Raw genomic sequence first — 23,952 nt, 5'->3', positions numbered from 1 at the left:
ATTTCCACACAGGTTTAACCTAATCCTAATCATTTATTATAAGATTAATTTGCTCCACTACAGCAAGAAGAGGAAATTCCTATAATGAAGACAAGATATCACCTCATAGGGATTCAGGGCATTTAACTCACCTTTGAAGTACTAACGTAAACCACATAGAAAGAAAAGAGGCTCACAATTCAAAGAAAGATCTGCATATTGATCAACTCAATGTACATTTACTGAAAGTAAAAAGCAGCCTAATGTAGAACACATGGCAGAGTTCAGACCACCACAACACAACGTAAAAACTGCTTTATTGATTGCAGTTAACATGTTACAATTAAATTATGATTCCAAGCATTAAGCCAGCTGCTCATAATGATAAGCTGCCATCGTAGTCACATGGAATTGGACGAAGAGATGCTAGTCACTGAGGCATCTTGAATGGGAATCATTTCTGCTTCTTGGGCATTGAAGCGACAAGCAGCTCGTAAACCACATAGGCTGTTCCTGAATTAAGAGACAGAAAAGATATTTTCAGAATGGTAAACAGAATTCAAGTCAGCTTTCCTTTCCCAGTTTGTTCCAGAAGAAATATTGACAATAAGCAGCTGCAATTCAGATACAACACATTTTCATAGCCATGTCTCAATGATTTTTTTTTTTTGGTGATTCATATTTTAGAGAAAAAAAATCCTTAAATGGCTATCCACAGACTGCATAAAAATAAATAGGGAAAAAAAAAGGGGAGAGGTATGTTTGTGGAACCTACACAGACAATCATAAAGTAATGGTTACTCATTCTTAAAGTAACTGAACTGAAAATCCATTAGATCAACGTATTTAAGTTAGAGACTATTACAAAACTATTTAACGAGCAATGTAAAGGTTAAATATCTACAGTATCATAAAGCTTGGATATATTCTGCGAGTTTTCACAGCACGTGAAACCTCAGCACAGCAAGTATCACCTAGCACTAAAAAGTCAGGCTAGTGAGAAAACTGATATATGTATGTGCTATACTTAATTTTACTCCTTTTCAGAATAAGCTTTCTAAGCAATTCTAGTTTTCTCTAATATCATACATGAATTCTGAAGGAGTATTCAGCCCATAGTACTATTAGTCAGGGGAAAAAACGCCATCTCAACAGCTAAACTTGAGAAAGCACAAATAAATATATAGCATGTCCAAATGTGTTTTCCCCTCTCTCTACATGCATTTTGCATGTTCTAAAGAACAGACTGAAGGAACTGCGTAACTAATTTACAGAGGAAACACCAGTCATGCTGGAGATTGTACCAAAGAAAACATATATTAATATTAGCACGTTGGAAATTGTACCAAAGCATAAGTATTTTCGTATTAGCCTTACCAAAAACTGAAATACCCATGGTGACTTTATACAACAGAGAATCCATTAGGCCACCTTTAAGATGCACTGGGATGCCATTATCCTCCTAATGGAAACAAGTGACAAAAAGAAACTATTTAAATACAGTTCTTGCAATATTGTGTTAATATAACTAGAATTACCCAGAACAAGAATTGCTTCCCCAAATTATCTTCTCAACTCCCAAAAGACACTGAATCTTATTTAGATTCCTCTTTGTCTTTCAAGCTTTCATTCTGATATCAGGTGATCCCTCACTAGGGAAGTATAGTCAATGATGTGCACGTTCCTTTCTAAAGCAGTGATTGGCAGATGCCTAAACACTTCTGACACCAGTTGCCAGCCCCCGGGTGCACAGGATATGATTAGCACCCCTAGAAACTTCCCATCTGCCTCCACCATAGTCAATTCCTGCTATAGGAAGCGACAAGGGGAGGAGCCTCTACTGCCACCTGGTGTCATACAGGAAATTGTTTTGCTCCGCCTGAAGTAAAACTCCTACACACCACATCCACATGGTCCTCACCCTTGTCAGCAAGTTCACACTGCTCTGGAATTCAAGCCAGGCTCTGGTGCTGGTGACCCACAACCCAGCCCAGCTTAACTTGCTGCCCCACAAGTAAGGAATGGGATGAGGAAGAGATACACCTAGAGATCTCCGCCAGCAGAAACAGAACCGCTGACCTCACCCACTGCCAACACCCCGCTTCCCCTTGGCTCACAATGAACACTGTGCTCCTTAGGCAGTGTCCCAACAAGACCGGCTTTCTCTTTCAAAGTAAAGGAAAGCAACAAGATACAAAAACTATTAAACCGGGGCTTCTAACATACTTTTTCCCTTTCACATCACTGAAGCCCAGTCTACTCTATCCTCAATATGAAGCTACTGCTCCAGGCTACGGCTCACAGTTGGGAGTATGCTCTTGAGTATCCACTGCTTTGGCATTTGAAGAACCACTAGTTCTCACTAGGTGGCCCTATCAACCAGGAAGAGATTAATTCAGAAATTATTTTTAAAGATTCAGTAATTTTCTAGGAGTGAATCCAATCCCTTAAGACCTTTACTGTTTTCATAACTGAGAAGTACAATAATACCACATCCTCATTAAGAATTATGGGGCTTATCTATGAGCTATGGATATAGCTGTGAGATTGCAGGTTTAACTTTTCACTGTACTTCTGTCCTCTCACTCGCTGTTTTTCTCTATTTGTTCTTAGGACATACTCCCCCCTCTCATCTCATTTCAGAGTACTTTGTCTTTATCTTTGTACAGTATCTACTGCTCATAAGAAACTCAGATACAAATTATTTCACAGGGTAAAAAAACCCAAAAGAGTCAGCAAGTCAGGTATGCATGTACAAATACTCTTGATCTCTGTAGAAAATGACTGCTGATTTCAAACACTGTAGTCGTACAACTGATTTCAAGAGCCCACCTGAGATGTAAAGAGGACTTTCACCAGTTCTTTAGAAACAAAATGTATGCAATTATGATCTACTAAAACCTTGTTATTCTACTAACATTATTCTACTATCAATGCTCACTCAATACCTGAAAAAGCTTCTGCTTCTCAGGAACTCTATTTTCAAGCTGCCTGCGTGAAGCAGTGCTTATGGTCCTCTGGGAAATTTGGCGAAGACCCTGAAATAAAAGATAAATGGTGTTTTAAAAGCAGTGACATTTTTCAGCTATATCCACACTGGAGAGAAATAGTTTCTTTTAAAAGTAAGATAGAAGCCGAAAGGACAGGAAGAAAAGAAAGTCTTTAAAGACAAACAAGCAAAGCTTCATGAAAACCCAATGCTTTTGAATTCAGTCAATCTTTCAACAGACTATGCCTGACTACTACTGACTGACTGGTTACCTAAGAAGGAAAAACTCAGAAAAACTCCTTTCAGTAAGAGACAACAGATTTACGGATCTGCAGCAAAACCTTCATAATTAGCATCCTTTTGGGGGAAATCTCAACCTCAGCCCCTTAGATCTTGGCTTTAGGCACCATTTGCTGTGTCTGACTCTAGCAATGGGGACAGTAATATTTAAGACAAACATGTTTGTGCAGACAAGGATCTGCAGTTCACCTGCCAGCCACCTGCACAGCAGCTAACCTTCACAGAGCTGAAGAAGGCACCCCCTCCACACACACACACACACAGAATTTAAAGCCACCCTGCTGTGTCCTAAGCTAGAATCTGTTTCCACAGTCAGATCATATACGTGCTCGTTAGCACAGGTCAGGCCACCAAAACCAATAATCTATAATCCTTCCGATGGCTCAAAGTCTGCCTTCGCTAACATGTCAAGTCTCAAAGTTAAGAACCAGCTGCACCTCTGAGCGGCCAGCAGCCTGCTTCAAGCGACGCTGATAACACCGATCCTCCCCCGCACAATTACCACCACGGGGCAAACATCCAGACGATGCCGGTGGCAAGTAATGGAACAACGCACCTCCTCCCCTCGCCCACCCCAAATAAACCCACTACGAGATTCATCTCCTTAGAGACGGACCAAGCGCGCCCCAGACGCACCGACCCAGCTCCCGTCCCTTAACTACCCAAAGCTCAGCACTAGGTGGAGCGAGCGGGCCGGCACACGAAGCGGAACGCTTCCCTCCTCCCCCAGCAGCTCCTTCAGCAGCACCCGGCATCAGCGCGGCCGGCGGGCAGCTCACCAGGCGGCCGAGCCCCGCAGCCCGGGCGGGCACCGGAGGGAGGGAGCCCCGGAGGGAGAGAGGGAGCCCCTGAGGGAGGGAGGGAGGGAGGGGGGGAGGGAGCCCCCGCACTCCCCGCCCTGCCGCGGCAGCCCCGCGGCGGCCTGACACAGCGGTAGCCGCGGCGGCAGCGGGCTGCTCGCCCCAGCCCAGCCCAGCCCGGCCCGGCCCGGCGGCCTCACCAGCAGGTTCCGCCACATCGCGGCTCTTGGTCCCGTCACCTCCCGCCGGCAACAAGGGCAGCGGAAGCGGAAGCAGCTCCGCCGTCCTCACCGATGGTACCACAGAGGCGGCCGCGCCCAGAGCGCCGCCGCAGAGCCTACAGCGCCGCCCCGCCCCCGCCGGCCGCCTCGGTCCTCCCGGCGGGGGCGGGCCGGGCAGAAGATGGCGGCGGCGGCGGCGGGGCCGGGCGCCGCGCAGGGGCTCGGGGGGGAGCGGGCGGGTGCGTGAGCGCGGCCGGCTGCTTCCCGGCCGGTCTGAGAAAGGCTCTTCCCCCCGCAGACGACAGTCTGTCCCCAGTAAAACATCAACAACCGGCGGCGCAGAGGGCGCCCGCCCTGAGGCGCGGGAGGCCGCGGGAGCGGGCAGCTGCAGCAGGAGCCGTCTCCGGGCGGGCGAGGGAGGGAGGGCAGCCCCGGCTCGGCCCGGCCCGGCCCGGCCCCGGCGCCCGCCGCTTGGCACGAGTCTTGTCCGACGTCCGGGGCCGAGGGGTGTCTGTCCGGCTTCGGGGCCCGGGATCCAGCCCTGAGCCCCGCGACAGCGGGAGCGGGGCAGGGGAGGTGAGGAAGGAGCGGTAGCCTCTCCAGCAGCAAGGGGTACGGGGCAGCGAGCGGCGGCACCCGCCCGTTTTAAAATCGCCTTCCGTTCCAACGTCTCTCACCCCCGAGGGCTGGGAGCGCGTCCCCGGGGGGCACCGCCACGGGCCGCCGCGCTCAGGCGCCCCCCGCTCCCCCGGGGCCCGGACGCCGGGCTCGGCAGCGCCGGGGCCCGACCAGGGCCTTTCCCTTGAGGGAAAGGTCTTGCGCCCTTGGCACAGATGGGGCATCCCTGGTTGAGCCACTACACGCAGGAAAAAACAAAACTAAAGCATGTACCGGCCCGCTGCCTCAGACTCCATTGAGTACTCTGCATGTTGAAAAAAGAAAACCCAACTTCAGTTTCATGTTTCACAATATATGACAGTGAAGCAATGCCAGATCTGTGTGAAACACAAGCCTATCTGATTCTAAAGGAAGAATCTATTTGCCCTTCAAGAAAGTGCTCTGAGAAGCCCGTGTTTTTTCTGCATTGCAGATCTACCCCCATGACTGCATCTCTTCTCGTGCTTCAACCTTACGCGGAAATACAATGCTGTCAGGAACGCTATTTCCTGGCTTTGCTGCAGTTGCAGCGCACTCAGGTTTTGGCATTACACCGCTTTTGCGCTGGGGCCAAGCCTCGTGATGAATAACGTGTGTCAAACACAGCAAATTAGTGCTCGATCTAGTATGGAAATAGCAAGGATCGTATCTCAAAGGACAGCGCTTCTCAATCTGGTGAGCTGCCCCAGAAAGAACTAAAAATGCAAAGGTGAAGAAGTATTTATAGGCATAGTCTTAGCTGAGTAGAATATTAAAAATACCATTTAGAAAGCATAGTCATGGAGAAATAGGATGTGTTGTAACAAAGGAGGAAATTGGATGCATTATATAACATACAGTTTTCAAACACTCAAGCAGTGCTATGATAGAATAACACTTAGAATACACTACTACTACTGCAGGACACATTTCCATTTGTTCCTCTTGCAATCTTTCATCTTATGAGTGCATATAATACTTGTATTCCAATTTTTATACACTCAGTTGTATTTAGATACAGGTAAAAGGATCATAATCCCCAGAGAAATTATTATTGCTTAATTTCCGCTGTGTGGACCATTTCTTGATATGTCTGAATCTGAGCTTCAGTGCTATTGCTTGTCAAAATACACTTTACAACAGAAAGGCCATACTTAAATCTTGGCACGTGGGTTACGTACCAATCCAAGCCACAAGATGACTGCTCAGAGCAAGCACAGCTGGCTTCTTCAGTGTTGACTAATTTATGAAGAAATGAAAACTTGAGGGAAAGAGAAATGGCAACTTGCCACCTCAGGGGTGAGGATATTTCCCTAGAAGCAAACTCAGACTGCTTTTTCAGGATAGAGTAACTTTTAAGGATAGAGTAACTTTTGCATGTATTGTATTGAAAAATAATAAAGTTGTTAATCAAAACTCATTCTTAAACAGTTTTGTTTAAGCCAGAATTAAAACAGGGCTATTAATCTGTATGTTAATAAGCATTCATCACAAAAAGTGTTTTACCTCTTAAACCAATAGCAGAAACCCCACTAAAGAGATCACACAAACTGAGCTAACATTCAACCCAGCTGTGGAAGTGGAAGCCCCTGGTGCAAACCTCCTCCTGACTCTTGCCTGCTCGCTGGTTTAGTTTTTGTCTTGCAAACAAAATAATTGACTAACTCAGTTAAAAGCTACATTGTGTATGAAGAGAGAAAACACAGTGTTCTATCTTAGTATAACCATTTTCCAAGTTACCTTGAGTTGTATAATACACTAAAATTGCATTAAAGGAACTCGCTGACAGAACAAAGATGTGTTCCGAAGTTTACAAGCATCTGTTATGAAGCATTCACTAGCTTCAACCACGTAACTCGAGACAATCATATTTGCATTTCTTCCAAGAATATCACAGTCCAATCTTTCCCATTTTCATAACAGAATTAATGTGGTCATTAATTACATTCCTGGCCCTCTAATACTACTTAAAGCATCTCAACATTTTATTTTGCAGAATTTGAGCACAATCCACTTGCTCAAGTGCAAATTCAACTAAACTTGTACATCTCTGATATTCAGTTTGCTTGAATTGTTTGTGTCATCTTTATCTGAAATCAGAGTCCAGTGAGAAAGAACTCCTCCTACTTTCTATTTTTTTTTTTTTAACTTCTTGAGCTTCATTAATTATTGACTTAGGCTTTTATTCCTCTTCATTTCATTCCAAACAGGAAACGAGAAAGATAATTTTCCAACTTCAGACTTTGCAGCAGCAGTTGGCGTAACTCAAATGATGGACAGTGTTACTTTATTTTCCAACACAGGTTGAGCACATTTGGAATGGGAGGCTTACAAGAAGGTGGTTTCTTATTTGAGACTCGGGTCATATAAGGACCTGTTAAATCTTATCAGGCCATTTCGTAATGGACTTTAGTCTTAATTGAAACTGTCGAGTAAGATTAGACTTCACATTTAGGCATGGAAGGCCATACGGTGATCAGAACAGATTCTGTGAGCTAGAACATCGGCTATTTTTACATGAAAATACTTCTGCTGATCTGAGGAGCTTCATAGTACTACTACAGAAAAAGAACTTTTTACAACTGGGCTTTCTACCTCAGAGTCCATTTTCACACTGCTAGAAGCAGCCTCTTCCATAAACTAGCCACGTTGCGATGGAGAGAGCAGGAATCAAATTGGCTTACATTTTCACATTTTTTTCTCCTCCTTTGAAAGCGGAAATTTTTGGCAGGCTGTTCAATACAGACAAGTATTAGACATGTGGAACATTATGGGGTGTTCGGGTTTTTTTGTGTTTGGTTTTTCGGTTGTGTTTTTTTAGGGTTTTGTTTGTTTGTTTTTTTAAAACTCACTGACTAGGTCAATACAAAACCTTCATGGGACTGGCTTGGTTTTAAGATCAATATTGCAGACCTTCCTGAAGGCCTTAGCATTGTTGCCCTCTTCCTTTCTCGCTCACCATAGCTAGTTAGGGAACAAACCCAGGTAACACAAATATCGAACTTCTAGAAAAAACAAAACCTATGCAGTACCAAGGGTAGATCACAAATTTTCAGGCAATATCAAAAACCGTATTTTTGTCACGGGAACTTTGAGGATCAGAATCATTTGCAGTGCTTCCAGATTATTCTATGGTTATACCTTGTTCTTAGTCTTCAGGGATTGCATTCCAATCAGTGACTTTTTTTTTTTTTTTGAAAGTAACTGTAGGTACATTCTGCTTTAGGCTTAGTCACATTTTTTCCACCAGACACTCACTTCAACTCAGGCTCAGACATCTGTCTGTCTACAGGTGTTGTAACCCTTATTTTCCCACTGCAAATAGGGCATCTGAGAGAAAGGTGCAGGCAGTAACGCTTCCTGTGAATCCAATCCAAACGCCAGCCACATTCATTGCTCTATTTGATGGATTCAAGCAGATAATGTACGCTTGCAGACGTTACTTGACCCTAGATTGTCACGGCCTTTTCTCCCACAGAGATTTCTATAAAAAAGACAACGTTTGCATTCTGCAAGGTTTAACATTCATAATTAAACCACGCGGCTGACAACCCAGTTTCAGCACCACTATGACCTTGGGAGGCAACGGCCGTAAAGGATCCTTCGCATTTGTTATAAGCTGGTAACTCTTCCCTCTGACTCAGCAGAGCACAATCGACAGCTCCCCAAATAGCCTGATGCAGTTAAAAAAATACCCGAGTTGACGATCTGCTTTGTTACAGGGATGTAGGCTTTTTTACAAGAAACCAGAATGAAGTTGGTCTCACACTAGAGAATTTGTTTGAAGAGCTCTTGCGTAGGACAGGGACATATCCTGGTTTCCCAAATTACTCTCGCCACGAAATTCGTTCCGAAGCAGACCCTCGTAACAGCAGCAGCCTCCAGAAAGCTTATAATCTCTCCCACTTTGGGCACTGCCTCAGGTGGATAAGACTCGGGTAGTGCCTAACGGGCACTCAGAAACCAGGGGCATTGCTCTTTGTATTTCTGAACCCTGGTGGCGAATACCTCTGAAGGACACCACTGAAGAACCAGGTCGCAGGTGGTCGAATCCCAATTCAACAGACGACACTGAACACCAGGACAGTGACACTGCCCTGAGACGTGCCAGACAGGGACGCCGTGGTTTCATCCCTGAACACACGACATATGGGCAACTTGTAAGGAATACAAAATCCAAGGATCTCCATAGTTATCAACATGACATCAAGACAAACGAGCATGAGTGAAGGAAGAGTTTACATGTTTGACCTAACATTTTAAGCTCTTATAAGCATTTTAAGCTCCTCAGGCACACTGGCTGTCAGGTATTTACTGCTACAGGCTCTCAGAGAAAACGCCGAATTGTAACAAAAACCAGACAGTAATTCTCACCCTGGTGCACTTCATTAAGAAGATGAAAGAAGCACAGACACCAATAGCTAGTAGAAAAAAGGTAAGGCATTGAAAACTATCTTAAGGTAAAGATAGAAAAATACTTTGTTTTAAATTCTGAACACAGCCCAAAAAGCAGCATTTACTACTTGAAAAAAGATAGGCATTTTGAATGAAGCAGAACGTATTTGCATTTCAAGTGACAAACACAAAAGTTTAAAAATCAAACTATTTTAATAACCAGTAATTGGGAGACGTCCCCTTACTACATTTTGGACTAGCAACTACTCTACAGATGAAAGCCAGTTTAACATTTTGTGCGAGTTTTCTGCCTTGCAATACACAAAGGTACATACCTTATTCTATAATTCCAGCAATATAGATACAACACTAAATGAAATCTTAACATAGTTTGACTATTTAAAGTCCTGTGCTGCCACACTGTACTAAGCAAACAAATTATTATATGGAGTTCCAGAAAGCTAGCACACTGGAAACATTGCCTCATTCCACAGTTTATACTGACTTACACACTTAAACTGCTAGCTTAAAAAGATTACACAAGTAATTCAGTAAAAACAGTCATGTGTTTATGTGATAAATTAATAGCGTTGTTAGAAGCTGGCTATAGATTAAGCTACTGGACCATGAATAAACAACTTCGTGTAAAAAATATGCAATCCCAGAAATACAACTCACTTAAACTGCATTCACAGTTCATGAGAATACGCCTTTTCATCCAGATGAAAATAAATGCATGTTCAAGAACAAAATAAAATCTCTTATTAAATGGTTTGCAGAATTTATTAGGTCTTTTTTAATATAATCAATATTTTATCAAGCTAGTTGCATATAAAGTGATCTCCACCATATACATTACAATTTCTGTGCATCGTCTAAAAAAAAGTCACCAAAAAGTAATATTTTACAGGTTACAGTTAACTTTGAATTAACCTAAAAGTGAATGCTTCTGTAATTTGATTTAAGACACTAACCCGCACACAGCTTCTAATGCAACATTTAAATTAGGTTTCACAGCAAGCTCAACCTGCACTTCAATGAAAAGAGGCTACTGCCATCTCAACTTTTGAATTTCTATAGTTTACTATCTTAAAACCACAAAAATTTAATGTGGTGTTCACTCCAAATAAGGAAAAAGTGTATTACAATTCCTTTACAACAAAGCCTGCTCAGAATACGTATGCCTCAAAAAAATTAGGAAACTCCTCCAGTAAAAGGAATGGAAAAACATTTTAGGTTCTTCTTGATTAACGCTTGGAGCTGCTCATAGAAAGCAAAACCAGCAAGCAGAATAGGTAAACTAGTATTGGATGCGACTTAAAGCAAAGAAAATTAGAAGAAAGCAGATTCTGCCTGCAACATACATTTCTCAATTTAGAAGAAACTTTAAAAGGGACTGATACAGATAATTAACAAATAGGTTTTCTGGTATCTTCATAGGATGCTAGTTTACTGGCCAGGCACATATATTGTAAATATACAAAGAATCCAGAGTGCTGAAATTTACACAGCACTTAAAGGATTTAACATAACAGAGGTGGGTAGGACACAGGAAAAATATTTAACAACTTATATAAATATATTAAAATCTCAGCAAGAAATGTAAGAGCCCATGCACACAAGACAGTAAATTGAAAAAAACATTTAAGACTTGACTTTTCAACAGCACTGACACCTGAACTCCAGAAAGTTAACGATTTACAGTATCTTATAACAGTCTTTCTCCACACAGTCTAAATGTACTGAATCATACCGACATTACACAGCACATGAACAAGCAGCAGATGCATCAAGGGAACAGGAGCTATATGCATCGTGTGGCCTGCCCAGTTAGAGGCAAATATCAGAAAAATTGTTTCTGACGTAGGCAGAGATACAATCAATGTAGCTAATTGTATACCCGTCATTTTCAAGAGTTAATCCACAGTATGGGAAAGAGGAGCTTTAGATAAAAATTATGTACCCAGTCTCAGAAGTGACAGAAGCAGAGATTTATCTTTCAAAAACTGGGTCCGTCCTGGACTGGCCTCGATGCACATGCAGTACATTTGTTTTCAGAATGCAAGATTAATTGGGAATGTCTGCACTAGTGTTTCGATTTCCATATTTGTGATGGATGATCAGCAATACAACTCCTAAGAAGAAGCATATGGACCCAACAGTGATGTAAGCAATTCCCAGAAAGGGATTTTTGCCTCCCATCCACGAGATGGTGCTTAGGATCATTCTTTTTCGTCCATCAAAACTGTGTACAGGATAATCTGAAAAATGTATAGGAAAATAAGAAGCACATTTCCAAATCTAGCTTTATATGGTCAGGCCAATTAAAATTTGGGAACATTTCACTCAGGTTCCAAACACAAATTGCCGCCTTTGAGTATTGGAAGTGCAAATAGCCACTTTGGGAGATGTTAACCACTTTTTAAGGGAAGAGTAAATGCACGATTTTGTGGGTTTTTGAAAGCAGCTTCAATAAAATGAGGGAAATCTGAATTTTAATTCTTGAATGTATTTTAGTACAAAATTTTTCTTAGTGACTTTATGTTCATTCAGTTTTATATGCACTCCCCGTAGTTTTGCAAAGGAAAATACTGCAGTAGCTATTTAAAAATGATCATTAAGTGCTTTCGAATTTTAAGAATTTGGTAACTATGACAACCCTCCTCCTCTAGTCTCCTGCACTTCTACCTAGCCTTTAGTTTGTCCAAAATAGAACGACATACCTCCCCACCTGATCCACAGCTCTGGCATTTTTCTGACCTCCAAAGTCACTCTGAGCTCGATTACATATTGTCATTACACCCTGAAGTTAAAGTTTCTAAGCTACCAGCTACCTCTGTTCTTTCCTTTTTCCTGTGCTTCTCTCAGTTCCTTTACACCACCCAAGCAATCTGATTTCCGTCTCACTACAAAGCTACTCATTTCATTTTATACACAGGTTTGAGTAATTGCACAGCAGAGCAGGCTGCTCTGGAGCAAGACTACAAGTAGAGAATAATCTGACAACAATACACGGAGCTGCAGAAGGGCCCAAAGCAGGCCCTGAACTCCTGAATGAATGTTAATTCCTGCACCCATGAGAAATGTCTCTCCCAGATATTCCATACCCTTCAGTGTCAAAGCAGTAATTAAGAGTCCATAGGAAAGCACAGGAAGGCATCAAAGAATTGGTAGTGCGTACACTGATGAGTAAAAACGCACACTGCAAATTGGCCACGTTATCAAGGGTAGATAAAGCGTGCGCATACATAGTATTTTGCGGAAACTAGAGCCTGGCTAACTGTTACTTAGGCCAGTTAACGGATCTCAAGAAGGCTTATCAGTTCACCTGAAGGCTAAGCATCTCCTGAACTATGCTCAAGTATCTTCCTGTCAGCCAAAATGCAGACCGTCTGCCCAAGAATTATCAGATGGAAACGCTCCCATCCATAGACTTTAGCCTCTGTCCCACATGAGGCAGCTATTGGGGACTGCAAGCCACCATAAACACGAACAAGATGTGTGAGAAAAAAGTGAATAAGGCTGACCATACACCTGTAAGAATTCAAGTTAAGTGTACAGAGAAGACACTCATGTCCTCCAAAATGTGCCTACTGGGTAAATTCTACACTGAAATCTTCCCTAGGATTAACATTTCCATTATCTCCTCACAAAGGCCTCCACTAAAGAGCTGATTTTTTTTTTTAAACTGAACTGAATGTTTTCATCCTGCTTAAAAAATGTAGTTTTATATGAATGCAGTTTTATATGAACTACAAAATAGTTTAAGAATGTTATGATTAAATCTGAACTTACATTAAAGAGTGTAAGTCTAACCCAGTCATTTCATTTATGAAGCTTAAAAACTGGACTGGATTTCACATTCTAACAGGCCACACACAAGTTAATGCTATTAAAAACTTGCACAGAAGTACAAGATGGTAATTATTCTACCCAAGTCTCACTACCAGTTTTCAACCACAGCTCAATACCATCTTTTTTTAGAGACGGTAAGAAAAAAAGACTAGTTCAATTTGAACTTGCACAAATATATGCCTGTGTAATCCAGCTAAGGTCCTTAGCAGGTTTCAAAGTTTTTTTTTCAAAGGATACTGTACGTGATATCCAAAGAATATTTCCCAGCCTGTAAGGTAGGCTGCAAATTATTCTTCCTTTCAATGAGACGATACAGCTTGCGAAATGTTGGCAGAGCAGCAGTACGCATCCACACAATGAAGTCTTCATTGATAAAGCCATTGTTGTCAGGCTCCGAGTCCAGCATATACACTGGCTTGGGCCAGTTCACAGGTTTTGTTGTGCCTAGGATTAAACAAAAATAACAACAATAACATATTTCAAATACAGGACTAAGTAACACACCGGCTTATCAAAATTCCTTCTAATATCACAGAAAAACATAGTAACTTCTAAACAGTATGAACAGACAGGTTGGCTCACTGCTGTTGCAAGACACTGGGCTGTTTAACAACTTTTTATTTTGCAGCTTAAATAGCAGTGCATATCCATTTATTCTCATGACAGCACTGCCCATTTGTTTAAACAAATTTGCCTCCCCTACACATTTATATAGCTAGGAAGTCTCATCTCAAAACATTACTCTACCTTAGTGAGACAGTTCTCCATTATGATGATAGCTCCTCTGCTCACTTGTTAAAAGAGTTTGACTACCACTTCCTGGACCACAAGCAAATAAAATTATGTATAATATTTTAGACGATGCCATACTAATGCTTTTGCTTATTTTATTGGAAATAAAATTCTACACTGTATTAGGGTAAGGTATCTGTTTTCGCAAGGGTAGCATCACATTGGTAACATGCAATTTGGCTGTGACTAAGCAAGAAACCTGCATCAGGTTAAACCTGAAATTATTATACACCTTGCATAAACACACAGACACACCTTAGAGCCCTGAGGAAGATTATTTTCAGCCATAGAAAACTTTGATTTACCAAACTGTATTTAACCTAACAAATGAGAGAAATCAGTCACTTCTAATCAAAAAAAAGAATCAGGTTTTTAGAAAACTTTGCACAATCTACCAGTAGAAGCATTTAAATGAAAACTCCCATATGAAGAGTTTGATTAAACAACTGCAGGATTTCTTTTCAAGTTAAATCCAAGCATTATAGCAGTTGTACTGGTTTTGGGCTGGGACAGAGTTAAATGTCTTCATAGTAGCTTGTATCCTGCTATGTTTTGGATTTGTGATGAAAACAGTGTTGATAACACACCGCTGTTTTATTTATTGTTGGACAGCGCTTACGCAGCCTCAAGGCCGCTTCTGCTCCTCAGACTGCCCCACCAGCAAGCAGGCTGGGGGTGCACAGCTGGGACAGCCGACCCCAGCTGCCCAAAGGGATATTCTATACCGTATGACGTCATGCTCAGCAATAAAACTGGGCAGGTGGGGGTTGGCGGGGGCTGCCATTGCTTGGAGGCTGGCTGGGCACTGGTTGGTTGGCGGCGAGCAATAGTTTTCTTTTGCATTACTTGGTTTTTCCTGGGTTTTATTTTCCTCTCTCTTTGTTGGTGTGGTTTGTTTTTTTTTTTCCCTTTTTTTTTTTTTTTTTTTTTAAATTACTAGATTGTCTTTATCTCGACCCACAAGTTTTCTCACTTTTACCCTTCCGATTCTCTCCCCTCCATCCCACTGAGGGGGAGAGGGTGTTAGTGAGCAGCTGCGTGGTGCTTAACTGCCAGCCAGGGTTAAGCCACAACAGCAGCGCACGTATTAGGCTTTTCTCAGTATTCAAAGTGAAAAAAAAATCAGAAATTAAAAAAAGCATTAATGATTACAGCAAAGTTAAAATCCAAACACATTCACATGAAATTTACAGCTTTCATTATTTAAAGAGAACCTTTCTAGATAGCAGAGTAGTCTTTAGCTTGGATTTCTTCAGAAAACCACAATATTTTTAATTAGCATGTTCACTAAAATGTTGTCAGTGAGGTAAAATTCACTCGAATCAAAATGTGTTTGAAGTGTTTTATTCTTCTTAAAATTTCACATTTTTTTTACCTTGGAAAAGCGCAGTTAAATTATTTCCATCTCCCGTAGGATTCCTGAACTTTACATTTTTATCTGTCCACCACGCAATGCCTTTTTTAATCAAAGTAATAGGAGTCCTTGTGTCATTATCAATGCGGTATAATTCCAATGTATCTAAGGAGAAAATCAAATTAGAAAACCAGCTGACAAAACTTTCATTAGACAGATGATCCTGATAGGCAGTGAAACAGTTACCTCCAGGAGAAACAAAACAAAAAACTGGGCACAGCATTTATTACCTGCCTGCCACAATCACAAGCTGTTCTGTAAGAATTAATGTATGTTAGATAGCAGCATATTATCCATATATGATATCTATATGTCTACTCCACAGCAGTAACTGCTTCTCACAACAGGTATTTCCATCCTTTGTACGCTATCAGATTAAATTAATTCTGATAGCGATTTTGAAAAAAGCAACAGCAGTCCAACACAACATATTTATTTTATTCTGAACAATGAAAATATGTTAATTTAAAACAAAAAAGCCCGTGATGTCTTTACTCAGAACAATTTGCAACACAATACAGAACATACACTGGATCACAAAGACATCTAAGTGATAACTTAAAATTGTGTTACCATACCATTAAACATACTGTTGGCAATAGCTCCACAAGGAGCAATGGGTTTGTCCTCATTTGTGCGGTAAGGCTCACATTCCTTACTTGGATTCTGATGGTTAGAAAGAAAAAAGGCAGATGAGTCTGTGCTAGTTTATCCAACTAACCCGTTTTTTGCTATGGTACCTCAATAATGTGCACATTTTAAATGTAGCACAAAATAATCTTTTCATAAATCAGGTTATTTACAAACACTTCAGCATTCAGTACTAGTTGGCATGATTGATTTTTCTTTCACAAGCAGGAATAAAATCTAAATAAAACATGAATAAAGTCAGAATCCCATCATGGTCATATACTAAAAATAAGGCTTTTTTTGGAAGCTATTAGAATTTTTTTTTCTTTTATCTTTTAATAGAAACAGTTTTCCAACATGAAATACTCAAGCATTCCTTTACTAAAGGTTTTTTTTTTTAAGTATGCATCAGTGTTATAGAATATAAAACTATAAAAAGAAACCAAACATAACATAAAATGCAAAAGGTTGCAAGGCTCCAACAGGATGCCAAAAATGCAAGCAGAAAAAGCCCCCCCAAAAACCCTGTGTCAGTCATCAGATGTACCCTCCTGAAACTCTCCCCTTTTTTAAAGCTTAGGGGTAAAAAGGGAGAATCATGCTGGAGCAAGAACCGAACTGTATTTCAACTCCTCATAAAAATCAGGGAAAGGAGAGGTCTGGCCCTAAACATTACAGAGTGGCTTGAACAGAATACACAGTACTGATATTTTCCAATATTGCTGATGTTCAATATTGAACCAGGGTCTACAAAAACAGGTGCACTTAGCTGCAATATCCAAACCAAGCGCTAGGTAACCGAATATTATTTTATACTGAAAATGAAAACTTCAGACAAAATGGATACAGATAGATACTACTGACTGAAGATAACAAGACAGTTTAAAACTATTCCAATTTGAGAAGTGATCGAAGTACTGCATTGCTGTCCACTTAATGAAATGACTGACATGACATTTTACAGTGTTTTACACAGTTATTTTCTGTAAACAAAATATGAATTCCTAATGGTTGTTTTCTGTTATACAAAAACTCTAGTACCTCATTATTTTTAAACTAAATACTCAGCTATGAGACGATTCATGCAATAGTCAGAAGTTAGTTGGTTATTAATATCCAAGCAGGAATACCTACAAGTAGTGAACTGTTATCTCCATTCAGCTGGCTGTCATCTCGAGATTTCACATAACGACGATGGTTTTGGTAGAAGTTGGAAAGTCCATAATACATGAATACATTGCTCTACAAGAAGCAAGATGCGGTCAGAGGGGTTTTCATTCACACAAAGAACAGATCAATAAAACATATGAACACACTAATTGACATAAAGCTTAAATTTTAACCTCTTAAAATCTGTGTTTACTTTACAGCAACTTTCATAAAGAAGGCGCCTCAATCCTGTCTTCACACTGAGTACACAGAGTACTATCCTAACATAAGCTGGCATCCTGAAGTCAAACAGTATCCACATGGCATAAACTATCAGAATGATATTCACCAGCACTAATTCCAACACCTATCTTGTCTGATGTTAAGCACATAAGCCTCATTTGCCTCTAATTTGTCAGAAAGCACTTATCTGGTATTTCCAATTCTTGTTGAACTGTTTGGTTTTTTTTTTAAATCATACAGGAATAGCTGATCTACTTGCCAGCTATATGACACATACGGTAAATCTAAATGTGTAAAACACAAGCATTCCACTTAATGTTATACATATGCAGACAAACAGAGGCATTAAAAACCATCTCATCCCTGCTACTGAAAAGATACACAAAAATGAGATCCAAGTTCATACGACAACTAGAAATAATCCTTTAAAACAGAAGAAAAAAAAAATTAAGACTTAAGTGATACAGCTGTCCTATCAATTATGAAATAAGCCATATAAACTGTTCTAATTTCACTTTGTATACAGGACAGCATACCTCAAATGAATGTTCCAGTGTGAAATTGATGGTGCAGGTACAAGGTGGCGTGCTGTCCCAGGAAACATTTAAACATTTGTTGCACGGACTAGAAGGCTCTGTTCCTGTGTAGTCAATCTATAACAGAAAAAAAGTCATTAATTTACAATGGGAGAGTAAAGAAAATTGACTAATAAACCAGAAAGTTGACATTGCATTTATTTTGCAGTCGTCTTATACCTCAACTCCAAAAGCCCATTCAGACCTATCTCGTGATCTCAAAAGGTCCCTCCCAATACAAATGATTTTGTGACTGTCTATATGCTCAATTTCAGCCTCAAACAAATTTAACACTGAGGTAGGCCATTACTGCTGAGGGAATAAAAAAAAGAAAAAACACACCAAAACACAAGCAGCAGATACTCCAGACAACATGATGTTTCCAAACACACACACACACACACACACACACACACAATATAAAATATAACAAGCAGAGCTCAGATTTTACATGCTTTCCAGAGATTAAATTTGTGAAAGTTTATCTGGATTTTTAATAAAAGAGTTTCGCATAAGAAAACTTGCTTTGCTGCCCATTTTCGGCCATCTAATTAGTCAGAAGATTAAAATAAATAAATAAAGAATCACTTAATGCCCAAGAACTCTCCTAAAATAGGGAAGACAAAGACACTAATACTGTTTTGCCAGGAACAGGAAAATACCAGTAGATGGACAAGAAAGATGATCAGTGTTAGTTTGGCTTATACAGTATCATCTGTCTTTAATAGCGTAGCTCAAAAAAAAAAAAAAAAAAAAGTATTTGAAATCTGCACACCGAGGCTACCCGAACAGTATGCATAACATATCCTGAGCGGCCCCGAGCTCACCCTACGGCCCAAGCCAACTGAAGCTGCTTGCCCGCATCAGCCCTCCCTCCTGGAGAGCGCCAGCACGTGAATGGCAGGAAATAATCAGCTTGGCCCCAGCAGGCTAGCTCCAAGCGTAGCAGGAGAAAGCTTCCATCTGCCTATAAACTATGTATTTCTACGCTTACTGTGAAATTCCTATTTAGAATTTACAGTCGGATTGGTGCAACATACACGTTACGGCAAGAAACTGCTAAACAGCAGTATCATTTGAACTACAATGCCTATATACTTTTGTGAAAGACTGCTGCAAATGGTTTGCCCTGACTTAGGCTTGTAGTGAAACGCATCATCAAGAATTAGGATGATTTATCATCTGTCCTACTATCTATATTAAGGTTAGCTAAAACAAACACGCGGTTTCAAGGTTCAGGGAACAACTGAAGCCTGTTTTCCTCTGGATCTTCTTCAAGGTCTCTCTTCCGATGATTTCTTCTGTATCTATTAAGCTGCAGCCCTTCCCTCAGCACCTTTACTGGTATCTGCTGCGCTGCCAGATTTCTAACAGATGAGACCTGCACCCTAACGAGCCTAGCCGAAACGAGTCAGCTTCAGAAGCTATTAGCTGGCAGAGAGAGGGAGGATCACATAATCTTTGCTTCCTTTGCTGAATGAGATACTGAGTTTATGCTGCTCTAGAAACAGCACTACTGCAGCAGTCATGAACAGCTCTGTTTAGCTACAGCAGACAGACAGACAGACCACCACTGCTCTCAACAAACAACGCAGCTCATTTGTTCAAGGCTAACTTGGCGGGTTTTTTCTTTTTCCTGCTAAAGTAATCTTAAGCATTTCCTTTAGAAAGAATTTAAATCTCCATGTGCTGGGCTAGTTCTTCAGCGCGTGGAGAAGTTTTAGATCAAGAACAAAACTCAAATACTCTAAGGTTGCAAAAGATCTAAAGACTTCACTTTTAAAAGCATAATTGACTGAATTCTGTGGAGCATGAAATTGATGTGTATTGAAACAGAACCATGCTTTTGACCACTATCAGCTTCAATGCTACCCAGGAGCTTTCCTGTACAGTAACTGCCAACACAAGTGGGTTTTTTCTGCATCCACATTTTCAGGTTACATTCAACAGATAGCTTAACTAAAGGGATAGAGGTATCTGTCTTCGCCTCTTGACAAAATAACGAAACGAGGACTTTGAGAAGTGAAGGACTGACTTCGGGGTCCACAGCAGGAACCCGCCTGACCCAGCGTTCTGCCCCGGGGACCGGCCAGCAGCTGAGCGTGACAAACCCACGCAGAGCGAGCCCTTCCCAACAACCTCTCATCTAAGGACGCTGGCTATATCCAAGTTATCCGGCACCAATGGCTTTTCAGGCTGTTGATGTCCTTCTCAGTTGATTTACGTTACTGCAGCGTAGAAATAACATAACTATTGCATATACATATTCTCCAAGCCATTTATGACTTTGTACACTTCATGCGCTGTTACACATTTATCCTACTCTGCTTGGCCACTTCTTGTACAAAAGGCACCCCATAACTCCGGTCCTCTTTGCTATCCCTCTCTGTAGATTTTATTAAGTTCTGTATTATTTTTGAGACGGGGCTACTGGAACGGCACACAACACTGAAGATGTATGCAACGATAATCTACTTTCTTTCAGTTCTTCATTCCTAGTCATGCCTTAAAGTCTCTCTGGCTTCTTAACTACAATTATGCATTTCACAGCAGCAGTCAGAGCACAAAGATCTCTTTCCTACACAATTAATGTTTTGGATATTCCTCAATTTTTGTCACATTTTAATATGCTCTGCCAATGCTTCTTATCCACTCTAAAAAAAAAAAAAAAAATCAGGAAATACAGAACTCTTTCACCCTTTAATAACAGGGCAAAAAGACACATTTACACAGCTGATTCTCATTTTCCACCCAAATGAGCTATTATCATGATAGACCCAAGATAAATGGCTGTTTGTACCCTTTGAAACAGTGAGAAAGTGCTAGAGAACAACACAAAAACCCTATAATTCTAGTACACTTAAGCTGTTGGAAATCTGCCAGATTTGAATTCAAGAGAGCTTATAAAGGAAATCAATGGAAAAGCTACATTTTGCTGCTCAGCCCTTGCACCTGTATGAGAACAGCACAGTTCACAGAGATACTGATGGCTGCAATATCTAGTTCCAGTAAAGGGTGATTTGAACTGTACACAAATATGTATTTCAGGGGCATAAATTATACATCCTATTCGATTCCAATACACTAAGTTTACAGGCAACTATATATATATATATATACACGCACACATACTTAACAAGTATGCTATTGTCTAGGAGGTGGGTGTAAATAACTACCTCTGCTTCCTCCCCCGATTACATTTTTAAAAGAGCTTAGTCACTGCACCTAGCTTCTAGATGTCTTGTCTCCCAGAGCTAAATTTACAGCTATTTGTGAGTAACATTTGGAGGTTACTAACAAAAGCCAGCATACTAAGCAGGGTCGTATCTCAGCCGTGCATATAGGTGATAGCAGTGTCTTCAACTGCATCCCTCACTGGTGTTTAGAGCCCAAATGCTGGTCTGTAAAATGCTTCATCTATGTTTTGTTGCTGGAATGGTAAAGCCTTTTTTGATTTAAACATTTTTTTTTTTCCCCTCAAAAATTCAACTGCCTTTAGAGTGATAATCTCACTTGCAGAATTTCTGCATTATAACATTTGATACAACACGCATCAGGATCAGAGAACAGAACCCAAGTTCCCCCATTCTTACCTGCGTACCCCGACTGTCTGATCTCAGAAGCCAAGAACTCTGTCCCTCCTGTCCTCACGAAAGCCTAATGATCTGACTTGGGAGAGCTTCATGTGAGGTGGATGACACAAGTCTGAACCCACGCAGTAAAACAAACCAAGCAACCAACCCCTTTCTCGTCTTGAATATCTTAAAATTAGAAAGAGTGGAAGGCCAGCACCCGCCAACTGGTTTCCAAATATAGATGGCTACTACTGCTTTATATATATGCACTCTGATTGCACAGGGCAGCATCAGTCATGCTCCCAGCTCACCTATGGATTTACACATTGCACGTTAGGTGGGAACATCTAGATTTTGGCTCCTACTGGAACTTATTAGGAGTACATGACTGAGCTGCTAAGCAACAACAGTACATAAAAATTCTGTATATGCACACAGCAACAATATAGGGAAAAGGAGTCGCTTACATTTTTTGACTCATGAAACTGATACATTTCCTGTCCCTATGGATCAGTGCAGATCCAGTCATAATGAAAAAAAGGGAGCTATATTTATCCAATTATATTTACCTTACAATCATTATGATCTAAGACGTTGTATTGCTTTACTATAGAAATGGCTATTTTAAATGCAATTGTCAAAAAAATCAGTTACCAAGGATTTTTTTTTTTTATTTCTCTCCATTGAATGTCCTGTTGAACACATGGGATTGTATTTACCTTAAATACGACTATAACGTGACAAAAGTCTACATGCCCGTGACAACTTGGCAATCTTCTCTGAAGCACCTGTGTCAATTTTCTGCGTACCCTCAAACCTCGGCAACAAGAAGCCATTGCTTTTCAAAAATATGCTTGCCTACAACATTCGGACACTGCAAAATACACTTCAGCTGTTTGGTTTTTTTTTCACTTCTGCTTTTCTCCTCAACTGGAATTTTAGTTCTTAACATAAAAGGAAAATGAATCTTATTATTATAACATTTTTTGCATTTTAGCAGAAATATGAAAATACAATACCATTCACTGTCTGCCTCAAGATTTCTTTTGTTAATTGGGCTTCATTGCCACATTGCTACCACTAGCCAAGCCACTGTCTTGAACACTACTTATTTGGAAGTGACAGCTTACTCTGATAACTAGAATGCTTTGATCCACAAAAATTAATATTCTCCAATATAGCAATCCAACAAACAACTACACCTTTTTTTCCCTACGATCAATCTTGGTCGCATTAGCTCACTAAAAGTAATGATAGGCGTCAGTTTGCTTTTCAAGGTTGTCCCTAAGCCCTTCAGGTTGTTTCCTTACACCACAAAGCGATTCTGTTATCAAACAGACCTAGCCGTGATACATGGCTTAGTTTTCAGTTACTCCTCAGCAACTTTTCACAGCAGCGGTGTGGTTAATTATCAGATGTAAACGACGCGGGTTTTTGTAAGTATAATTAGAAAAAGCCACCCTCTTCGATCTTTGTTTCTACGTTTACTCCGCAGACCCTGCTCCCCCACAGAGCACCTGCAGTGTTAAATCAGCAGCGCACGCAAGAATTACGGCAACACGTTCAGCACAGAGTTCTGTCCTGAAACGACAGCTCGATAATCCATCGCCACACGCTATCCCAAGGACGATGCACACGCTTTCCGCACCACCCAGAACAAAACTCGCCTCGGGCCGTGCTGATGAACGACTGGCACCAAGCTGCCCGGGAGGGCGGGCAAGGCTGACGGGAGGGCTCCGATCCGCCCGCAGGCCGCTCTGCGAGTTCAACGCCTACTCGGGGTAAGGAACAGGCGCTCTGGCAGAGGGCACGAAGGCTGCGGGGGACCGGGACAGCCGGGGCGAGGCGCCCGTCCGCCGCGGGGCCCAGGCCAGCCGCCCCCGCTTCCCGCCGAGTACCGGCGGCCCGAGATGTCGCAAGGAGGCGCAAGCCGCCCGCGGGTCGCCGATCCCCAGCACCGCTCGCCCGGCCCGGCGCCCCCCCAGCGGCCTCCGGGGGCTTCCACAGCCCCGCCGCGGCCGGGGAGGAGCCGGCCAGGCCCAGGCAGCCGCCGGCCGCCGCTCTCCCCCGCCCCGCCGGCGGGAGGGGCCTGCGTCCGCGTCCCCGTCCCCCGCCCCGCGCACCTCGTACTCGCGGATGTTGTTGGAGGTGACGAAGATGCCGATGCCGATGGGGATGAAGATGAGGCCGATGATGAAGAAGGCCGGCAGCACCGTGCCCGCCGTCAGGATGGGCTGCCAGGCCGGCAGCCGCTGCTGCTTGAACGCCGTGTTATCGGGCTTGCGGGTCTTCACGGCCCCGCCGCCGCCCGCGCCGCCCCCCGCCCCGCCGCCCGGCACCCCGACGCCGCCCGAGGGGTGCCCGTCCGCCTCCTCCTTCGCGCTGTAGTTCACCGCCAT

The 23,952-nt window shown here is 41.9% G+C and overlaps 2 protein-coding genes across 2 annotated transcripts; both read right to left on the bottom strand.

The window, feature by feature from the left end:
* Nucleotides 1–278: 278 nt before the first annotated feature.
* COX7A2 (cytochrome c oxidase subunit 7A2) lies at nucleotides 279–4,373 on the bottom strand. Its single transcript, XM_082306359.1, has 4 exons — nucleotides 4,269–4,373; nucleotides 2,928–3,017; nucleotides 1,357–1,441; nucleotides 279–492 (listed from the first exon to the last, which is right to left on the bottom strand). Exons 1-4 carry the CDS (start codon nucleotides 4,284–4,286, stop codon nucleotides 434–436), a joined length of 252 nt encoding a protein of 83 aa, XP_082162485.1. The 5' UTR covers nucleotides 4,287–4,373; the 3' UTR covers nucleotides 279–433.
* Nucleotides 4,374–9,422: 5,049 nt separating this feature from the next.
* On the bottom strand, nucleotides 9,423–23,952 carry TMEM30A (transmembrane protein 30A; the record flags this gene model as incomplete). Its single annotated transcript, XM_082307158.1, has 7 exons — nucleotides 9,423–11,581; nucleotides 13,413–13,619; nucleotides 15,343–15,486; nucleotides 15,960–16,047; nucleotides 17,146–17,253; nucleotides 17,940–18,056; nucleotides 23,677–23,952. 7 exons carry the CDS (start codon nucleotides 23,950–23,952, stop codon nucleotides 11,388–11,390), a joined length of 1,134 nt encoding a protein of 377 aa, XP_082163284.1. The 3' UTR covers nucleotides 9,423–11,387.

Source organism: Platalea leucorodia (assembly GCF_965183815.1).
Source record: "Platalea leucorodia genome assembly, chromosome: 3".
NCBI lineage: Eukaryota > Metazoa > Chordata > Aves > Pelecaniformes > Threskiornithidae > Platalea > Platalea leucorodia.
This window is presented reverse-complemented; position numbering and strand designations above follow the sequence as displayed.

Excerpts from the sequence above, each read along its gene's own strand:
- COX7A2 (XM_082306359.1), bottom strand. Across the intron at positions 1,442-2,927 it reads AGAAGCAGAAGCTTTTTCAG|GAGGATAATGGCATCCCAGT; the intron begins GTATTGAGTGAG and ends TGTTTCCATTAG. Across the intron at positions 493-1,356 it reads CATGGGTATTTCAGTTTTTG|GAACAGCCTATGTGGTTTAC; the intron begins GTAAGGCTAATA and ends CTCTTAATTCAG.